The sequence below is a fragment of the Danio rerio genome, chromosome 10, assembly GCF_049306965.1.
Source record: "Danio rerio strain Tuebingen ecotype United States chromosome 10, GRCz12tu, whole genome shotgun sequence".
NCBI lineage: Eukaryota > Metazoa > Chordata > Actinopteri > Cypriniformes > Danionidae > Danio > Danio rerio.
This window is the reverse complement of record NC_133185.1, coordinates 30,305,101-30,327,500: the sequence shown is the minus strand read 5'-3', so window position 1 is coordinate 30,327,500 and position 22,400 is coordinate 30,305,101. Positions and strand designations below refer to the sequence as shown.

Here is a 22,400-nt window from a genome sequence, read left to right as displayed (position 1 = left end):
TTTAATCTTTATGAATTAGCTTTCCATTGATTTTTGCTTCGTTTGCGTAGGGCAATATTTGGTTGACGATACAACTATTTGAATATCTGAAATCTTAAATATTGAGAGAATTCCCTTTGAAGTTGTCCAGATTAAGTTCTTAGCTATGCATATATATTACTACTCAGTTTTATTCAATTACGGTGGGGAATTTTCAGATTGTTTCCTTGGAAGATGAGCTTTAAAATTCAGATAATTTGCTTAAAGAAAATTGGTAACACTTAAATAATAATGGTTCATTAGTTAATATATTTAGTAACATGAGCAGAAAATGAATACATTCATTACAGTATTTAATCAGCTTTTTTAACGCTATTCATGTTTGTTGTCAGTTCATGTTAACAAGCACAACTTTGGATTTTGATAATGCTTTATTAAATGTTGAACTATGGCTAATAAAGTTTGTACAAGATTGTTCAGGTTAGTAAATGCATTAAAATAACTTTTAAATGTTTCTTAAAAAGCCTTTAATTTTAACCAGGGTTGAGTCGATAGACAATGCAATCGTCCATTGCCGATGGCCTATAGACAACACGATGCTGAGCCGGCATCGCCGATTCTCCGTCCCGCCCCTGTCGCAAACCCGCTTGCGAACAATACACACTCAGACCCCGTTTACACTAATACGTCTTAGTGCAAAAATGGCATTTTAGAACGAAAATGATCCACATCCCCACCATTTTACCTAGCATTTCTGAACATTCCTGCGTCCGCTGAAAATGCACATCACGTGACCCCACACACACACAGACAAAAGACGTGCTCACTGCAGAGCCACACACTGTCGTGCACTCCTCTGGGCTCCAGAGACAGAGAGCAGTGCACGTCGGACAGTTTTTAAAGGATGTACCGCTGGAACGCGTCTCACTATAGTTGGTAAACGTGATATTCAGACATCCCAAGTCTTCCAGAAGTTCTGGGAGTTCAATGCATTTGTGGGACTCAAAATGCAATGTTATTTATTCATCCATAGCAGACTTAAACCAGACAAGGTGCTGACACACTCAACTAAAGGCTGCATGGCTCAACTTTACACTCCATGGTTTCAGCTACATTCATTTCACCAAAATTCATCCCGCCACAGCTACATTACACTTTTCCATTTTCCAATTATTATGTTTTTTTAAAAGCAGGTTATAATCACACCAAACCTATCCAAATTTAAGTGAATTATAACAGCGCAATTTTTTCTGTACCCCTAGCAGGGCTGTGTGTTATTTGTTTAACCCTTTAAGGTGACATGCTGACTGACTGACAGGTGAGGTTAGCAAACACGACATGGCGTTCAGTTAAGATGAACACAGTCTTCATAATTATACTTTATTTATATGCTTTATAGTTCAGAATACAATGACTTTATCTTGCTGGAGTTTATAGCCGTTTCACTTTACGTCAGGACACATTAATACCGCTCTGTAGGTCTATTGGAGACCTATTGTAGTTCTATTGGAAATTCATAATATTTCCTAGCAAATTGAATAAATGTTGGAGACATACTTGTTACATAAATGCACTAAATCGCACTTCAGTGTTTATTTGAGAGTGCACAAGAAAATCTGCACTTGAGCAGGAACAGAGGAAATTGGCGCGCAAGCAAAGAGATTTGCATGCTCGTATTACATAAATGCGATCTCGACTTGTAATACTGCACTCACAACATTTGTCATTTAAATAACGCCATAGGTAGTGGGACAATGTGTGTAAAAGGCCTGCCACTACAGCTGGAAAAAATCAGAGAGGAAACGCAGTACTGCATAGTTCAAGTGACTCAATTCCTAATTTTTTTTTTCCACCCATGTGCCACAGATGGGATATGGCCCATGTACGTGTAAGCAGGAACAAAATCATATAGATTCTGATTTACATAAATTAGATTCAGGCCTTGTTCATATGTGGAAATTTGTCTGATATGAATCACATCCGTGCCCTTGTGTCTGCAGTGTAAGCAAGTAGATCGGATTTTCACCTGTCAATGCGAGTAGTGCATCATTAAAAAACATAGTGAACGACATCACTCTGATGCTTTCATTTTGGAACAAATTTTAGGAGAGTCCCAAACCTTCAATCTCATACCGTAGGACTAGAAAAAGCTTTTCTGTTGTCATGTAGCACAAGTATTTAAGCATGTTTAACGAGACTAAGAGAGCAAGAGAGCACAACATCTGCCATGTAACCAATATAAACTAATATAAAACTGTTGCATACGTGCATAAATCACAGTTTGGAAATGACTTTAAGATGCCCACTGGTTTAAAAAAGCCTAGATTAAAAGAAAATGGCCTAGTGAGAACTTTTCCGTCATAAACTATAGTAAAACAACTTGTCAGAAATAATAAAATAAAATAAACTAATCCATGCAAACAGATTAAATACATATTTGGAGAAAAGAGCATGCGTTTATTATCAGCTATTAGTCAGTCCGAAATATAGATATTTTTTAAATGTATCTATTTTTTTTTTCTGGTCTTTGCCGTGTGCAGTGTAAATGCAAACAATTGGATACAGATCACTTTTAAAAGACGCAAGCAGGTCATCAAAACAAAATCAGATACAGTCACAAAATCAGAATTGACCATTAAGATCTACGGTGTAAATGCAGCCAAAATGCACAAATCACAATTATTACCGTTAAATTATTCCACAGTAATAATGTGAATTGTTTTCTGGTGAATGTGGATATTTATTTTGTCTGCACAAGACGTTTTTTTGACTGCTGCTTTTGATCACTGTTTTAGGGAGAGGGTCCTGCAGTGAGAGACATGATGGAGGCAGGCATCCTCGATCCATACCTAGTCAAGTACTGGGGCATCAAACTGGCCACAAACGCAGCCATCACTGTCCTCCGTGTGGATCAGGTTAGATCTCTTACACTTATTTGTATACTCTTGTATACTTTTTCATCCTTTTTGGGATTTTAGTTTTTTTGTTTGTTTGTCTGTTTTTTTGTTTTCTTGGATTATAATGTGATGTGTATATGCCAGATCATTATGGCAAAGCCAGCAGGGGGACCCAAAGCTCCCAAACAGCAAGGACACTGGGACAAGGACGGCTGGGATGATGAACCAGATAAATTTGATACACATCATTAATAAGAAATCCTAAATAATAGCAAAGGTGCACAAAAACACGCCAATGTTTGGAGTGCTTAACCACCAGAGTGACCCAGGCTGCATGAACACAGTGTGGATATTCACCTTAACCAAATGAGTCTAAAAGTCGTAGATATTGAAGTTTGGATTAACATATATGATAAATGATCTGATTTTGATATCCTCGAACTCCAGGAATGATATAGTAAATACTATACAAGTGTCTACACCCACAGACAGAATGGTTCGATTCACTATTTGCAGTTGTGTTGTCTAATGACGCTAAATATTAGTCTTGAGTTCAGTCTGAATAAAAGTCTGAGTTATAGGGTAGTAACCCACAAACATCACTAACTTATTACTTGCTATGTTGAATGTTATCTAAGCGTTTTGGCACATTTACTTGCATGCCGCATGCACTAAAAGCACTTTTTTCTTCAGAGTTTTGCACTGCACAACGGACTGTCTTTTACTGTGCGCATCTGACTGTGTCTGATTTTCCTTCACAGATAATAATGGCCAAGCCGGCTGGTGGACCCAAAGCTCCACAAGGAAAGAAGGACTGGGATGAGGATGAATGATGACATTAGGCTGTTTTGTTTCCCTGTCACCGTCTTAGCTTTTCAAGTGTTGTGTATTTAATATCTGCCCCCCATTCTCTCTTTTTTTTTTGTATTTTTTTAGGAGAAGCCATGTACATTAACTGAGTGGCTACGAGCTGTATTCTGGTCCCAATAAAGGCACTTGAGCTGTCAGCGTCATTGTTTTACTTCACTAATCTTTGGTTTAGAACAGCATACAGTATAATTCTGACCCTGTGATGCTCTAAAAAAAAGTTAAGACATTTACAGTTCATCAACTATTTAATTTACAAAAACAACATTTAAGTGTTACTTTTTGTTTTCCTAGTCATTTTTTGAACAAGTTATTATAGATGTGCACTTATCGCCCTCTGCAGTTGTTTGGAAGCACTGCACTCTAGATCCAAAAGACAGATTGTTAATGTAGAAAAAAACAAGTGACGTAAATGTTTCTTGGAGGTCTCATTATATATTTGCTTATGTCTCAATTTTTTTAATGACAGATTGATAGAAAAATAAATGACTAGCTTCACAAAATGAATGGAGGACAGGACATAAACCTTGGCAGACTATGGACAGAAAATAAAAAAATAGATCGTTTAATGGGTAAATAGAATACAGAAAAATATGATAAGGGATTGATAAAAACGTGTTTATGTAGATGGATGGAAAATTAAGTAAATTAGATGTACGGGCGAGTGGAAAACACTACAACGGCTGATGTTACACGTTAACGTTATTTGTTACCTCATTTATTATGAGAATAAATTCACTCAAGTTAGTTTTGAAGTGATGCTATAAAATTATAAATATATAATGAATAATTGCATAATACGTAAATTAATCATTTGAAACAACCACTGACATCTACCTACCGTGCACGGGAGCGCGCGTCCCTCGGAAGAGTTTTCGCGAGATAGAGTTGACGCGCGCTCCCGCGGTGCTGTGCTAAACATGGCTGCTCTCAGTAAGTCCATACCGCATAGCTGCTATGAGTTGGGACACACATGGAGTTCTTCATGTACGGCTTCCACCCTGCAGGTGACAGCCGGAGCTCTGGAGGTCTCCTTCAAGATATATGCTCCTCTCTACCTGGTGAGTGAAACAGCTCGGGTCTGACCGTGCATTTACCGAGGCAAGGGCGCAGTTAGCCTGCAGCTAAACTGGAGTCCAGTTAGAGGATACAAGGGCCTGAGACTGGTGATAACTTATTTAGATATAAACACACATAAGCGGGGCTCAACCTTTCGTGTTTTACATTCACTAGCAGGTAAAGTGTGCAGGAGAGACTCGTTAGACTACTGTCATGCTCAGGTGAGCTGAGGGGAAGCTGCTGCTAGATGATAGGGATCAAACTGTCAAACGCTTCTCTACGGATCTTATGCGAACTTTATACACACTCGCTTTTGTTTCCGCGTTACCACATTGTTTTAAATACTGTGGTGAGTTAAAAGTATGTGATTGTCACACATCATTGATGGTAATCTCTCTGGTTTGTCTACATTCATTCTCAATAAACCGAAACTGCAGATTTAACATGCATTGTTAGGCTACTTTTTTACAATCAAAGATATTTTGAGATGTTATATTTAAACTAGATGTTAAATAGATATCAAAACTTAACAATAGTATCAAGGAATCGTTCTTACGAGTCGGATCTTTCAAGTGAATCGGTTGAATAGCCTGTTTTTTACTCCTCTTAAAATTTTGCCACCCCATTCTTCTCATTGGTTAGTTCAGTGGTACGGCTCCGGCCTGATTGGTCTTTATCTTTAAACCCCACCACACGGTCTCGAACGATGTGTTCACGAAGCACCTCTTCTAAATTAAACTGTTTATTAATGTCTAGTTTATAATTGATCTGTACTTGCGAGTCAGTCTGGACGACGGTCTTGAAACAACTGACTCGATCGAGAATCGTTTCTCGAGAGTCGTTTAATTGAGTAATACATCGAATCGACAAGTCATACAAGCCTTTTCGTGGAAATATATTTTTAGAGCAGTATCTATCTATCTATCTATCTATCTATCTATCTATCTATCTATCTATCTATCTATCTATCTATCTATCTATCTATCTATCTATCTATTTAACCTCTATAAAAACAAAATGTGTAAAATATATATGTTTGTGCAAGAATGGTTTATTGTGAACTTTTTTTGTTAGTGATAAAAGTTAAAATAAGTCCACAGGATAAAATAACTGAACAGGATTTCCTTTTTATTTTAAATAATGATCTTTACAAAACAATTCTCAAATCAAGCGAATAACTAAACCAAGAACTGTGTGTTTTGAACATTGTTTGATTCATAAAAAATATTAGCTATGAGGAACATGGAGTCCATTTAGGGCCATATATACTTGCAAAATAAAATATTTGCAAACAAAAGCAATCAATCAATCATTCAATCAATCAATCAATCAATCAATAAATGCAAATCTCCAAAAATTACAAACCAAAATAAATTTTTAAGAAATAAAAATACATTTTGCAAACAAAAATAAAGAATTGCAAATAAAAATCAAGTAGTGTAAAAAACAAAAATATTAGCAATTAAAAAAATAACATGTTTGTAAAAAATTTTATATCATTGCCTTTGCAAAACCAAACTTTACAAGGTAACTTGATCGTTTACGGCAGGCCCAGATCTACTGCGCTGTAAGACCACCTCAGTGATGCTGTGTGTCCACATGATGACGTAAACGCCCAAGTTCTCTTGACTTCGCCACCTTGTCAAATCAGGGCCACAAAGTGAAATGTGCAGAAACGTGAAGTGCAAAGTGATAAATGCTTCTTGAACTCACGGTTGACTAAAAAGCAAATCAAAATGAGCATTGCAATTGACTGTACAGGATTTGTAAAGGCAATGGTATAAAAAATGTTTCACAAAATATATATATATATATATATATATATATATATATATATATATATATATATATATATATATATATATATTTTTTTTTTTTTATTGCAAATATTTTCGTTTCTTTTTTGCACTGCTTGATTTTTATTTGCAGTTTTTTTAGTAAAATAATATTTTTTCTTCTCAAAAATACATTTTTGCTTTGCGATTTTTGGAGATTTGCATTTATATGTTTAATTTTGCTCAATACTTTATTTTTTTGTCAGCAAAACTTTATTTTTATTTTGCAAGTATATATGGCTCTAGATTGACTCCATAGTGGAAGCTAAATAGAACATCTAAAGTGAATAAAATGTTTATCTGTTGAGATAAAAAGCTACTTTTATAGCAGACTTGTTATGGATCGTTATCTTTAAATATGCTAGCATAACTAACTAGTGCTTTTATACAAATTGTTCAAAAGATGCACAGCTTTACAAAACATAGCACACAAGCTCAGGATGTTAGCTGTATTTCACTGTAGTACATGTATTTATCAGTTAATGTTATCTTTTTTTTCTGGCTTGTGATGACGTGGCTGTCAGTCTTTATTGATCCGACATTGGGAGCATCACTGTGTCAACTCTGAATGTATCATTGGCTTACATTGCAAAACTCCAGTTCATGGTGAACTGTAGCATTGCAGAGTTGACATTCAATTCAGTTTTCCAAAAAAAAAAAAAAAAACATGTCTCATCTAGACTATAGGTCAGCGGTATTTGGGTGACAAAGCACTAAGCGTCAGCATGTTGCCTACCGAAACCAATATGTTAGCCAATGCTACGCTCAAGGTGCATCTGTGCTCTGTTGTGTCACTAAACTCACAGTACACAATTTATTCATTAGGAGCTCTCAGTAAAGAAACAGAATATAATGAATAACATCCTATCGAACTTTTCTGTTTCAGATTGCAGCCATTTTAAGGAGAAGGAAAAAGGATTACTACAAAAAAAGGCTGCTTCCTGAGATCCTGCAGTCCACATCTTTCCTGACTGCAAATGGAGGCCTCTACATTGCGTTTTTCTGCATTTTGCGGTAATCTCAACCAAATTCTGCTAAAAAACAGTTTGTGGAAACATTTGCTGTCCCACGTGTATGGTCAAGCTGTAAAGCAACCTTTGAATCCCTGTTCCTATCTGCTGTTTAAAGTCTACGCACATATCCATCCAAATAGGACGGTTGAGACCTTTGACACATTAAATAAAACATGAACCAAGATAATCGTTTAGATTTATGACCCTCATTCTGCATGACCAGTCCACACTATGGAATGTAACTCACATAATTCATGACCACATTTAAATAAGACCTTAATATTCAACAGCGATATTATCTTCTGTTGAAAGCATGCCTGTTGTGTAGTTCACCATTATAAATAATAATGACCTGCTATTCCTTCCATTGTTTCTTTTCTTGTTCCTCTTTTATTCAGGAGGCTGTTGGGACGCTTTTACTCTTGGTCAGCTGGCTTTGGGGCGGCACTGCCGGCCTCATATATTGCTATACTAATAGAGCGGAAAAGCAGGTTAGTCCTGACATTTTCCCTTCATCATAAATGACCTGTGGCCCATTTTATTACAAATGTCATGCAAATATTCATTATTTAATTATATTTAACCAAATTTACACTGACCTTCCATATGGAAATGTATTTTTAGGTGTGAACCAGGCTTATAATCTCTCCCAAGGATGTTAACTAAACACTATATGTCTGCACCAACATTGTTTATTATAAACATGCACTGAAAATGCTTAAACTCTTCAAAGATTCTGATTGCTTGTGGAATACATGTGCTGGTATTCAGTAATGTTCAGTAACAGCATACTGCATTAGAAATAAATATGGTCTGTCTGTAAATATTCTTATATTTTAAGGCTTTAGCTTCTTGTTTTATATGTTTGAGGAAATGCATGACATTTTTGAGGAAATGCATGAATTAAGGACATTTTTGAGGAAATGCATATTTCTTGCTGTACAAGACAGAAAAAGTGATTTGAACTATTACTGGCAAATGTTATGTAATGTTGGTATTAAAAAATGTATAGATTCTATTTACTCATAGAAGAATGTTTTTGTCTTTAACTGCCGCTCTACTAAACGGTTAACCATGTTTTACTGTTTTTAATAATGACTGCTAAAGTCATTTAATGAAATAATGGTTTAAACACTGCATTGTTAGTTTACAAAAAATCAAACAAACATAATCCTGTTGCTTTACACTTGATTGTAAAAAAAAAAAACTGGAAAATGTGTTAAATGAGAATCTGAAATATTTTACAGCAAACTTAAAAAAAAAAATAAAGATCATTTAGTAATCAGAAACTGTTTTATTTTCAATATTTAAAAAAACTAATTGGTCTTACACTTCGTATTTACAAATTTTTTCATAGTATATGTGTTAAGTTTGAGTACTTTTGCCATAAACTGACATATCGTGAGATTGATATTTTAGAAATCATGGGGTGTGTTAAAAAATGCATTGAGTGTGTTAACTAGCAACATTAGGAGTCAAGAAATGCAATCCATTTTTTTTTCTTGGTGGGGTAGTTAAAGGGTTAAGAAGCCATAAAACCTGCTATTAAGAGTTATTTTTTACTTCTTTACTTATTAAAATAATACTAATATTGCACACCATGATAAAAGATCATTTTTTTGTCTGTTAATTATCAGCTAGTAAAATGTGATTCCTATCACATTGTTTGTTTGGGATCATTATTTATGTGTCACCTTTTTATTCTCATAGAATTAAAGCTAATATGAAGACATTATAGTTATTATTTTTTATGATTTTTAATGTTTTAGAAACATAAATGATCATGCATAAAGAGTTCTTGCCTTTCTGTCTTACGCAGGAGAGGACTTTTAACAATTTACATGGCTAACCTGGTAAGACGATTCAGCATTGCTTTATTTCATTTCCGCTGCATTAAGTTTTCCTGACAGCTCTTTCATTCTTGCATGACCATTTCCTGGCGGTAGTCAGCGTCGCATCTGTTTTCTGTCACTTATGTTACTTTTTCTGGAAAGCTGTGATCAAAACTGTCTGTTTCAAGGAAACCTCGGCTGATTATGATCTTAAGTGCTCTGTGTCATTTCCAGGCAACAGAGACGATTTTTCGGATGGCTGTCACCAGGGGTCTTGTTAAGCCTATGAAACATGGAGAGGTATGTTGGAGTTTATGCCACTGTTTGTGGTTCACAATGCCCTGTTTTCATATTTCATCATCACAAGTGCTCAGCTGAGACAAATGATATTTCCATCAAATAATAACCATTGTTCAAATCTCTCTTAACTAGTTGTATTTCGGTTTTGTTTAACTCTTCTCACTTATTTCATCACACTCACTTTCACAGGAGCTCATAAAGTGACACAAGCACTACTTAAAGGCACAATATGTGATTTTCACCTCTAGAGGGTGCATATTTACAACAAACAAAGACATAGTTTGATGACTTGAAGACATAGTTTAAGACTGAAAACTTAAAATTAAATGAGATTGTTGATGAGAGATGAGTGTAACGTAGCATAAAAGCAACATGGATTTAAAGGTGCTGTATGTAATTTTTTGATTCTTTAAAGCATGAAATACCATCAAATGTTTGCAAATATTTAAGAAACATGCCAAGTGAACCTACTTGTTTTTCTGAAAAACAATGCTGAAGTCAGATATTCTGCTCTGAAAAGTGGCGTTATGTGCCGGAACGCCTGTTTATGTTTTGGTTCTTACAACATGCCCTATGCCAGTTTAGTCAATTATATTTCAGCTCCCCGTGTTGCCTTGATGGAAAACCGCATATTTCATTCATTCATTCATTCAGAAAAGCTTTCAAAGCATGTATCCGTGACTGAAATGCGACCTCCGGTGGACAGTAGCAGACTCTGAAATGAGACGCAGATTCAGAGTTCAACATGAGGTTATTAATTGGCAAACTCTAGAAAAAAAATTAACGTAAACATTAGGTGAGCAGGTTACATTGTAAACCCGTGTCCTAACAACACGCTACATGACGAGATATGCAATGATAAGTAATTTGGCTGTTTGCACCAGACGAAACATGACAGAAATTTAAATACAGCCATTCAGAAACTGAACCACTAGTTTAAAGTTATTTAAAAGAACATTTATGACTAGTAATATTTTGACTATTTTAGACTTTGCAACTTTGTGAATATATATCGTTTTGTTTCTCACAACATGCTAAAATGACATGTTAGATCAGTAGACAGTGAGTAGATGTTTATTTTTGTGGCTATTTAGATGCAATCACATGAGCATTTACGCTATGAAAGCAGTCAGACTGAACATTTTTTGACTACCTCTGGAAGAGTCAAGAGTGGACAAGCTCAAAATGTTTAAGACACCGTTTACAGCAGCTGTCAGCTTGTGATTAAAATGAAAAAATAAATAAATAAAAAATAAAAACACAGCCAGTGTGATTGCCCAGTGGTTAGTGTAATGACATATGGTGCATCCTGAGTTTGAATCCCGGCTCTTGGACCTTTCCAGTTCCTACCCCCCTCTCTCTCCCATTTCACTTTTTGTCAACCTACTGTCCTGTCAAATAAAGGCAAAAATGCCAAAATAAATCTTTAAAAAAAGGAATCCTGAATTTTCAATGACCATTTTCATCTGAGCCCACCATATTCTTTAATTTGTACTCGTTTAAATATTGCATTACAGATGCCATTTTTGTTACATCTAATATCAACACAAGACAAGCACAGAGCTACCTGTTATCGCAACGTTGATAACAATATTAAATGTTTCACAAGCATCAAATCTGCATATTAAAATGATTTTATTTGTGTGATGCTGGAAACTAGAGTGAAAATATAGATTTACAATCTTGTTTTGTTCCTGTTGAGTTGTTTAATGTTAAAATGTTTAAAGATCTTGCTACTCAATGATATCTAGACCGCTATGTACTGTATATTATGAATTGAGATCAATTAGTGCTAGTGAAACAACACCAGTATACATGCTTGCAAAAGCATTATTGCCACCAAGTGACTTTGACCTGATCCACAAAATGACCTAACCTGAAAAGTATTGTAATCAAATAATTTCCTCTTTTTTCTCTTCAGGTTCTTCTGTTCTGCTTGACTGCGTCCCTCTACATGTTTTTCTTCAGGTCAGTTGGTCAGGTTATTGCTTTCCAATCCTGGATCTGGATTAAGAACAGAAATGGCACAAACAATCCCATTCTTCAGAAAATACCAAAGCTAGTTGTTAGACTTCAATCATCAAACTTATCATTTTGTTTTTGCTTTTATCTTCAGATGTAAAGACGGACTGAATGGCTTCGCTTTTTCTGCCTTAAAGTAAGTTTATTTAAAGGTTTCTAGCACTTCTAAACCTGCTTCGTAAATTCCCAAGGATTTGCTGTTAATCCTAAAGCCCCCTTGGGATGGAGTAAAAACAACTCATGTCAGACGGTTAAAGGAGATTATGTGTCTGGTTGTTGCAGATTTATAGTTGGGAAGGAGGAGATCCCGACACACTCTTGCCTAGCTGAACATGCGTATGGCCAGGGTTCAGAAAGAGACGTACAGCCAGCAGAAGAGAGACCAGAGCAAACACCTGCCTCTAGAGGGAGCTGCATCAGAGCTTTTGCACGTAAACTCCTAGACTCTTTGTAAGTGTCGCAGATTAACTAGCTTATGTTTCAAATACAAAGAAAAAATGCACAAAAGCACACACATCAATGTCAAAGGAGTGCTCAACCAAAAGTAAAACAAAAGCACACAGCCAACAACACCAAAATATAAAAATACATTCATATTAAAAATATTTTTCACTAAATCTTGATAGTTTTTGTGTTGCCAACTTTAAATTTGCTTTTAAATTATTGTATGAGACAGTTGTATGAGATTTATTAATTATTAGGGACATCTCGATCATTGTATGAGACTATGGGATTTTAAACAGAAGATGTAATTTTATGCACACTAAAAAATTATATAATTATTGGGAACATTCTGATATTATTATTATTATTATTATTATTAATATCATCATCCATTCACTTTCCTTTGGCTTTTCATTAGGGGTCGCCACAGCAGAATGAACCACCAACTATTCCAGCATATGTTTTACACAACCCAGCAACCCAGTACTGAGAAACACCCATACACTCTCACATTCACACACACACTCATTCACTATGGCCAATTTAGCCTACTGAATTCACCTATACCACATGTCTTTGGAATTGAGGGGGAAACTGTAGTAGAGGTCTGCAATCCTGCGGTTAAATTTCAGAATAAAGCGCTGGAGCAGTTGGTCACTGGTGTATTTTGAATGGAAGCAGGCGGTTTAACAATATCACTCTCAAGCGAGCGAGCACGCGTATATATGTGTGTGAATGAGAGAGCGATGCTGCGTTTAGCTTGTTTGTTGCTGTCTATGTATGTGTGTGAATAAGAGAGAGCTTGGTGCTGCATGTGTGTGAATGAAAGAGAGCGTGATGCTGTCTGTGTCACTGACTTGGTGGTGTGTGTCTATGTCTGTGTGTGTGTGTGTGTGTGTGTGTGTGTGTTTGTTTATACAGACAGCTTGTTATAGGCTGTCTGGATTCTGTATAACTGGGTGGCCCTGGGAACGGGCGCGGCGGGTAGAAAACGGGGTGGACGGGCAGCGGGACAACAAATGCTGAACAATGTTGGGAGCGGTCAAGTTCAGACTAAAACCTGACGGGAGTGGACGGGAGCGGGATTTAAAATTTAGTCCCGCGCAGATCTCTAAACCGGAGCACCCGGAGGAAACCCATGCAAACATTGAGAGAACATGCAAACTCCACACAGAAATGCCAACTGACCCAGCCGAGGCTTGAACCTGCAATCTTCTTGCTGTGAGGCGAGTGTGCTACCCACTGCGCCACCGTGTCCCCCACACTGTAACATATTTCTTAAAATATTATGTAATGCAGGACTTCATTTTTACTTTTAATCTATGTACATTTAAACACTTTTTTCCTGCATTAGACACTTAAGATCCTCCTTATTCAACAGTCAGCTTCATTATCATGTGTGAATGTTCCCTTGCCCCAAAACATGGTGTTTGCGTTCATTGTATGTGTGTGTGTGTGTGTGTCCCCTTTAGATGCAAGCATGGACCCAGGCATAGATGTTGCAAACACCATCAAGACAACTGCATCTCCTACTGTGTCAAAGTAAGAGTCTGAGACCTCCAAACCTGCTGTCTTTCAATCCTTTCATCTGTCTGTTCTTAGCACTTGTGTGTGACTGAGCACTTAAATTAGGAGCTTTTATATGAACGAAAGGCTCTGTGCCCTTTGCTTGCCGAGTGACAGTCGATTGTGAAGCTGCGATTTGTTTTCCGGAGAGCAGCTTCTGAGATGTTTTGTTTGTGTGTTTTTTGAAAGGGTTTCATCCGGATGTTCAGCGTGGGTTACCTCATTCAGTGCTGTTTGAAGGTTCCCTCAGCGTTCAGACAGGCCTTCACCAAACCCTCGCGTCTGCTCTGGCTGCTCTACAACAAAGAAAACTTCCAGCTAGGAGCTTTCCTGGGCTCTTTTGTCAGTATATACAAGGTACTTCATCGCCACTACCATTCGCTGATGGTTGTTTTTATGAGACAGCAAGTTTCTAGCAGCTTTTCGAGGAGTTTGTTTCCTTCTCACAAAGACTTTTTCAGATGTTGAGTTTCTGATATCTCATTTCTTTTTTATGAAAGGGCACTAGCTGTTTACTGAGATGGATGCGCAACCTGGATGATGAGCTCCACGCGCTTATAGCAGGTAAATTGTGAGTTGAACAGATGAATTTAACATCTTATTAGAGGTCCTCATCTCACCTGTTTATCTTTTCAGGTTTTCTGGCTGGAACGTCAATGTTCTTCTATAAGAGCACCACCATCTCCATGTACCTTTTCTCCAAACTAGTGGAGGTAAGGATCGTCTTGCTCTGTAGTTATTTCAGGAATGCAAGAAGTGTGAATAGACCAAATGTTAAATATTAATTATGTGAATTAATTTAGGGGAAAAAATTGATTTTCTTATTTGGAGTGCTGGAAATATTTTGCAGATCTTTCTTTTATGAATTTTGACCAAAATTTACAGAAAACACCTACTTAAATGTAGCGCAAAAGCAAAGATAATTGTCCGTGTACCCACATATAATTGGTTATATTGTTTTTATTTTTAAAACGGGAAAATTAATGAATAGTTACATATGCCAAATTTGAAGCTTCCCACAAAGAAACTTTTCTTGTTGTTGTTTTTGTCTCATTTCGTTCTTACACACAATATAAAAATGCAGTAAAACCTAAATGAATAAAAGGCTTTAAAATTTGTTCTCTGATTGGTCGACCAATCATCAAACCACACTGTACACGGACTCAAAATATTTTTTTAAAGACTTTATTTTCTAGTCATTTATTTATTTTTTTATCTGTTCATTTATTTATTGTTCTTAGCTTGGTCTGGTTTGATAATTTGATCTACTTAATCATCATGTGACTCCTTAAATGAAGACAGCTCCTAGTTCTAACACTAGGTGGGTTCGACATAAAGCATGGCTGCAGCTGGCAATCAACGAGATTCTCTGAGCGCAAATGGGGGTGAAGTTGAAAACTGACCCCTGTTTCACACCGCAAGCGTCAGCGGCGCGTGAGCAGAGCGTGAGCAGCGCGTATGTCGAGCAGTAGCAGCACGCTGGCGTTTGCCTTTCATACCAGCTGCGTCTGCAGCGCGCAGCTCTTCGGCAGCTGCTGCAGAGATCAACCTATCTCTGTCTATTCTATCTAGTTATCCATGTCTCTCTATATACAAATACACTTTTTAAACTTTTCATCTGCACCAAAGCCCCTCCTATGCTGTTTCTTTAACCGGCAAATGTTTATTTTACAAATTTTATAGATCAAATGCTGTATGCTTCTCAAGCTAACTTACATGAGAAGTGTCTACAGTCAGAAGACAATCGCCTGTGATATCATGTCATTTGTTTTTTATTATCAGGTTGCTGTAGACCTAGTTATAATAATATTTATACAATACAGTTATAATGATATTTATACATGATCAAACTAGTGTTACTTTCTCCACTTCAGTGATGTCCAGCGGCAAAATAACAGCTCGTTAATTCATGCTCGTGCAGAGGATGAGACGGACAAAAGTAACCAATGCATGCCATTCTTTTACTTATTTTCGTGTTGTCAGATTCACAGTGCAAACAGCTCCCGGTAGGAATAACTCGAGTGAACATAAAACAAAGCAGATTAAAACTTTCTTCCTCTGCTCAGCTGCACAGAACACAGCGAGCTCACATCATCCAGCATGCGTGTCGAACTACACTACCCACAATACACTTTGCCATGGACTACAAATCCCGTAAATATTCTATTTCCCCTCTCCTACAACACTAGTGTGCAACTTAAGCAAAACTGATACTAAAATTGTTTTACATTTGGTTTTGTAGTTCGGGCCTAAATAAATGTTTGTTGCCGTTTTAAATCGTTTTAAGTTAATTTGAATGACTATATATAAACCATTTGACATTATTAACGCATTTATTGGGTAAAATTGCTACTTTTTACTGTCATTCAATGAGTTTTGGTCATTATCACTTTAATTGAGCGTGAGCAGCGCGTCAAAAATAGACCCAGCGCCGAAACTATCGCTGCACTGCTGCTTCAGCGACGCTCACGCCTCGCTCTGACGCGCTGCTGCTGCGTGCGGTATGAAAGCTCTAATCTGTTAACATGGACGCCGAAAACACACGCGCTGCTCACGCTCTGCTCACGCGCCGCTGACGCTTGCGGTGTGAAACAGGCGTGAGCCATTGGGTCGGACACTTCGGGGCTCGTAGCTTGCTGCATGATGACAAATCACATTTATTTATTTAGTATTGCAACAACAACATAATAAACAGAATAATCTTTACAAACTATAGTTAATTCTCAGCAATAAGGGAATTATTAGTTAAATTAATATAGTAACCTATAACAAAAGGACAAAATTTCTAGTTGGCATACACCACTTTGAGACTTTGATTTCAATTATTCTGCGTAGCACTGCTTGAAGTCAAACGCACCTATTGTTAGCTTGGCATTAACAATAAGTCACTAAATTACTTGTATCTTGATTTTTGAGAGTGCAGACTGTTTTTTTTTTTTTTGTCACTTTTTTGTAATTTATTTATTTTTTTGCCTGCTCAGTTATTGGATTGCTTTGAAAGCATAGAAAGACATTGGTTGATTTCTTTTATGGACAAAAAAAGAAGCAAATGCTAAAAAAAAGGTTTAAAAAACAGTTTTTCAAAAACATTTTTAGAACCATGTTAAATTTTAATCATCGCTGAAGCTACGGTTTTAGGCATTCAAGTGAAATAAATTATTATTTGATGTAAAAACAAACAAACAAAAACATACTAAATAATATGACTTAAAATAAAATAATGTATAGATACAAATGACTTTTACTATAAAATTCATATGTATTAAATATTATTTCTAAATGCATGCAAAAACAAACAAGTCATATTTTTATACAGTCATTTAATGGGTGAATAGATGATTTATTAACAACACTGTAATTATGGAATTATATTCCTGTAAATATCAAAAACTCCCACAATCCTTTGTTTTTTTAATTCAGTGATGTTTTGATTATTGTTACTGCTTGTTCTACGTTATTGTGTTGTGTTTATTATGCATATGTACTTGTCTCTATATTGTATTAATAGTCTGTTCACTGTATTTTTAGACATTGTATTTCAAAGGGATCGAGGCAGGCAGGTTTCCATACTTCCCTGAGGCGGACACAGTAATCTATGCCATCTCCACTGCCATCTGTTTTCAAGCGGTAAGTTTCAAATATTTAAAAAAAAAAATCAGTCTCAAAGCAACTTCTGAACACCCAAGGACACTTTTACACCAAGGGAAAATACAAAACACATTAAAATGCAGAAGCTGTTTATGACAGTGTGACTTATTGATGACACAAACTTGACGTGAATGCAAATTACAGCAGGTGAGGTTTAACTTGTAGAAAGACGGCACTTTTTATAGAAAAACTAAATTTATTTGGAAGGTTTTAAATTATAAACCAAGTAATGCAAAATTAAAGCCAATCTTGTTTTTTTGTAAACCTTTAGTTTGTGTGTAATGTTGCTGTTTGAACAAACAACATCTGCAAAGTTATTTCTCAGAATTTATTTTTTAAGGCTTACAACAAGTTGCTGATAGGGATTACAATAAGCTGCTGCTTGTGTTTTTAAATTACAATCCTTAAACTGTGCATAATCCTGCATATGAGCATGAAGTTTCCTTCAATGTGCACTGGTTAGCCAATCAAACCACAGATGGCAAGCTTACCAATCAAGCGTATGTCTAAGGGAGGGGTTTCATAGAACTGTGAAATCGATTAATTCTTTTTAAGAGAACAGAAACAATCATGTAGCTTAAAGAAAAATAAAAAATGTGAAAAATAATCTTCATTCATTTTCCTACAGTTTAGTCCCCGATTTATTGTAAATTCTTTCTGAAAACTGTACACCAATGTGATTAATTTGTCTGTGTGTGTGTTTTTATTGTTTGTTTTTTCCCCCCAATATTTCCAATTATGAATCTGTACAGGCTGTTATGGAAGTGCAAAATCTGAGACCATCGTACTGGAAGTTTCTACTGCGTTTGACAAAGGGCAGGTGCGTATTAGTAAAAATATGTTTATATATGTATATATAGGACTAAATTATTAAAGCTTTCACCCAAAGATGAAAATCCATTGAAATCATGATTCTTGAAGAGCAGATACCAGCAGTTTAGCAGAAAAATAGATGAGCATAATAAATTAATGTAAAAAACTAAATAAATAAATGACTCCTGTTGATACACTGAGGTCTTAGGAAGCCATTTTCAGTCAGCCAGCCCAGTCACCTCCGGTGAACTCGCACCTGACCATTACAAATTTTCCACGTTTAAGATTTCTTTAAAATTTTTGCGATCTTCACTGCCTGATTGATATAAAATATAAAATGGGTCTCAGTTCAGACAAGAAGTACTGCTTTAAAATCCGTTTTTCTGCTCCATGTTTTTAAAATAGTTTCCGAGCTAGCCTGCTGCTACTGACAGAGCTTGCGTTTACACGCTTTCATCTGGTTTAACACTTGAATGAATGCTTAAGTCTAGTAAACCGATTGTATTTCGATACATTATAAAGCAATAAGTCGGCAGCTAGCTCTCTGCAGCTCTAACATGGTCACCCACTGAAGCTAAGGAGTGCTGCGCCCAGTCATGGTCTCATGGGAGACCATATGGGAAAGCTAGGTTGATGCCGGAAGTGGTGTTAGTGAGGCCAGCTGAGGGCGCTCAACCCACTACCTGTGTGGGTCCTAATGCCCCAGTATAGTGGAGGGGACTCTATACTGCTCAGTGAGCGCCGTCTTTTGGATGAGACGTCAAACCGATGTCCTGACTCTCTGTGATCATAAAAAAATCCCAGGATGTCCTTCGAAAAAGAGTAGGGGTTTAACCCTGGCATCATGGCTAAATTTGTCCCCTAGCCTCTGTCCGTCATGGCCTCCTAACCATTCCCATATCTCCTTCATCACTCTGTCTCCTCTCCACCAATCAGCTGTTGTGTGGTGTCCAATCTGGCGCAATATGGCTGCTGTCGCGTCATCCAGGTAGATGCTACACACTGGTGATGAATAACGAGATTCCCCCTATTGTGAAAAGTGCTTTGAGTGTCTAGAAAAGTGCTATATAAATGTAAAGAAGTATTATTATTATTATTATTATTATTTATTATTATTATTATTATTATTATTATATCAAAAGCAAACTAATGAAGTTGAAAATCGTCCAATAAATCTTTCACAGGAAGTTTATCAATGGCTGAAAAACACTAGCTGTGCATGCAGCAAGGAATATAAATAAGTATTGAACACGTCACCATTTTGCCGTTGACCTGAAATTTTCACCAGATGTTAACAACCAAATAAATTCATGTTTGCAAAAAAACAAAACAAATCTAATTAGTTTACAGATGAAGCCATGTATTATAAAATGAAGTGACACCGGGAAAAAATATTTAACGCACAAAGAAAGTGAGCTGTAGAAAGGCAGTGAAAGCCGAGACAGCAGCTGAAATCTCTCACTAAGGTATTGAGCAACCCTTTGCTCTTTATCATTATAAATTAATATTAGCTGCTTCAGTCCAACATCTACATTAGCAGAATGATGATGAGGAAACCAGAGTGGACATTTCAGCAAGACAATGATCTAAAACACAGCCAAGGATACGCTCAAATGCTTTAAGAGAAAGAAAATCAAGCTGTAGAATGGCTCAGCCAATCACCTGACTCGAGTCCTATAGAGACTACAAAATAAGGAGCAGATTTAATAAGACGAGACCCACAGAACTTTCAAGATTTTTAAACTCTCTTGGAGTCTGTGAAAAAAATCCCATCTGAGCAATGCATGTGACTTCATTCTCCATATGAGAGGCATCTTTAAGCTGCCACCACCAAAAAAAGCCTTGTATATAAAGTATTAAATACATTTCAGTAGCTCAGTACTTTCTTCTTGTAATGTAATGTAATGTGTATTTATATAGCGCATTTATCGTGTATGGCCGTACACCCAAAGCGCTTCACAATCATGAGGGGGGGTCTCTCCACACCACCACCAGTGTGCAGCATCCACTTGGATGATGCGACGGCTGCCACAGGACAACGGCGCCAGTGCGCTCACCACACACCAGCTATTGGTGGAGAGGAGAGATAGTGATAGAGCCAATTCAGTGGAAGGGGATGATTGGGAGGCGGTGATCGTAAGGGCCGATAGAGGGACTTTGGCCAGGACACCGGGGTTACACCCCTGCTCTTTCACGAGAAGTGCCATGGGATTTTTAATGACCACAGAGAGTCAGGACCTCGGTTTAACATCTCATCCGAAAGACAGCGCCCACTGACAGTTTAGAGTCCCCTTCACTTTTACTGGGGCATTAGGACTCACACAGACCACGGGTTGAGCGCCCCCTGCTGGCCTCACTAACACCACTTCCAACAGCAACCTAGTATTCCCTAGTGGGCTCCCATCCAGGTACTGACCAGGCTCAGCCCTGCTTAGCTTCAGTGATTAACCGGTCTTGGGCTGCAGGATGACATGGCTGTGGCTGTTCTTGTGTCATTTCATTATTGTCACACATAACTCATTTTTCAGATTTTAGTTTTGTTTTATTTTTATGTTTGTATTGTTTGGGTTTTAACAAAATCTGGTTCAATTCTATGTTAACAGCTCGTTTAGAAATATTATTCCCAGTAAAACATGACCTGTATAATACTTATCTTCCCCTGCTGTATACCCAACTGATCTGTTCAATGTATTTGCTTCAAAGTATTCCCTGAACATCTTTTTTAAATATTTTGTGTAAGTGTGCTGACAGCCATTGACTTTAATAGTATTAATCAACAAGGACTAAAGTCCCAGCTGAAAATCTTCTGTAGTGTTCCACTGAAGAAAGAACTTCTCCTTTATCTTAAAAAAATGTTAAATCATTCATAAAAATATGAAATCTAATTAATTATGCATTTGAATTCTTAAAAGCATCAAGTAATGTAATGTTTGGTTTTGTCCAGGTTTGCCCTGATGAACAGGAAAGTGCTTGATGTTTTCGGGACCGAGGCCTCCAAAAACTTTGGTAACTTCACACCTAAACTGGACCCCAGATTTGTGCTGTGTCCCGTCGACATGGACGTGCAGCTGGGCTGACGGACATGCGTGTGTGGATCCGGGAGATTGAGTCTTCCCATCGACCAACAATGACAAAGGCATGGAAAGCTCTTGCACACAATCTCTCTCTCACATTCTCTCCTTCTGCACCATCATTAAATGTGAAGTCACAGTGTGAAGGCAGTTTTATGTTTACGTTGATGTGGATCTGAAAACATTTTGCAATGTAATTACCGCTGGCAAGATGTGACCTCTATGTGCGCACAATATCAGCATTGTCTGAAGATGAATTGAAGTTCATAGCATAAATTTTGGCTTATTGGATGTTCAAGGGCAGAATGACGGAGCAGGAATGTGTTCACACTAACTCAGCGGTTTGGAAACTGACCTATGTTTTTATAATCACTAACCAATCAGCTTTGAGAGCATAAAATGTGTTTTTTTTTATCTTTTTTATTTTAATTAATTCATTTATTTTTTTAGTCTGATGTATTCAGTTAAGTTTAAAGACGCTTGTTTACACAGAAGGTTTATGCTGTTTTATTTTATTTTATTTGTTTGGTCACTGTCATTTCAAACCCTACCAAAAATGATCAAATCAGAGATTAATTGTCTGCCATAGTCAGGATATGCGGGTTAAGCCATGTAAACAGATCTTACTGACATCAGGGTTGTGTATGGTCTCTTCTGTCTTTAGTGTGCTCTTCCTTCTTGTACAGTTAGGAATTTACTAGAGGCTTTTATGGAGAGTTATTAGCACAGAACATTTATTAGCAACCTTTTATTGCAGATCTCTTTCAAGAGGCTGTGAACTCATCATAATGGAGTTTCATCCTCATTTTCAGTAGCAGAGTTTTTTTTTAATTAGCAATAACGATTAGTTTAAAATCTGACATTATAATTAAAGTATTGCTGTGTATTTGAAATGTAATTTATGTAAAGAGACAAAAGAAAGCCTTATGTCTTTGATGTTTGTATAAAAGCAAAAGCTTTATATTAAAAAATCAGATGAAATGATGCTCTAAGACTCTTTTATTTGTATCTATTAGATCGTTTTTATTTTTGTATATGTATATATGATATCATT

At 36.7% G+C, this 22,400-nt stretch overlaps 2 protein-coding genes across 5 annotated transcripts in view; both read left to right on the top strand.

Annotated features, from left to right (window-relative positions):
- cct8 (chaperonin containing TCP1, subunit 8 (theta)) overlaps positions 1-3,883 on the top strand; it is a 15,751-nt gene extending 11,868 nt beyond the window's left edge. For 2 of the 3 annotated variants that reach the window (XR_012385848.1, NM_201062.1), the window contains 2 exon segments: positions 2,775-2,894; positions 3,638-3,883. Coding sequence is in view for 2 of the 3 variants with exons in the window: in NM_201062.1 (NP_957356.1) it covers positions 2,775-2,894; positions 3,638-3,709 (192 nt within the window). In the remaining variant the exon portion in view is untranslated. 3 annotated transcript variants of the gene reach the window in all.
- A 768-nt stretch (positions 3,884-4,651) lies between these two features.
- tmem135 (transmembrane protein 135) lies at positions 4,652-22,327 on the top strand. 2 transcript variants are annotated; one of them, XM_073914126.1, is made up of 15 exons: positions 4,652-4,804; positions 7,524-7,651; positions 8,049-8,430; positions 8,492-9,503; positions 9,717-9,782; positions 11,704-11,750; positions 11,899-11,940; positions 12,087-12,254; positions 13,721-13,790; positions 14,004-14,171; positions 14,315-14,378; positions 14,451-14,527; positions 17,343-17,441; positions 18,215-18,282; positions 21,220-22,327. In XM_073914126.1, exons 4-15 carry the CDS (start codon positions 9,492-9,494, stop codon positions 21,350-21,352), a joined length of 1,014 nt encoding a protein of 337 aa, XP_073770227.1. In that variant the 5' UTR covers positions 4,652-4,804; positions 7,524-7,651; positions 8,049-8,430; positions 8,492-9,491; the 3' UTR covers positions 21,353-22,327.
- Positions 22,328-22,400: the final 73 nt, after the last annotated feature.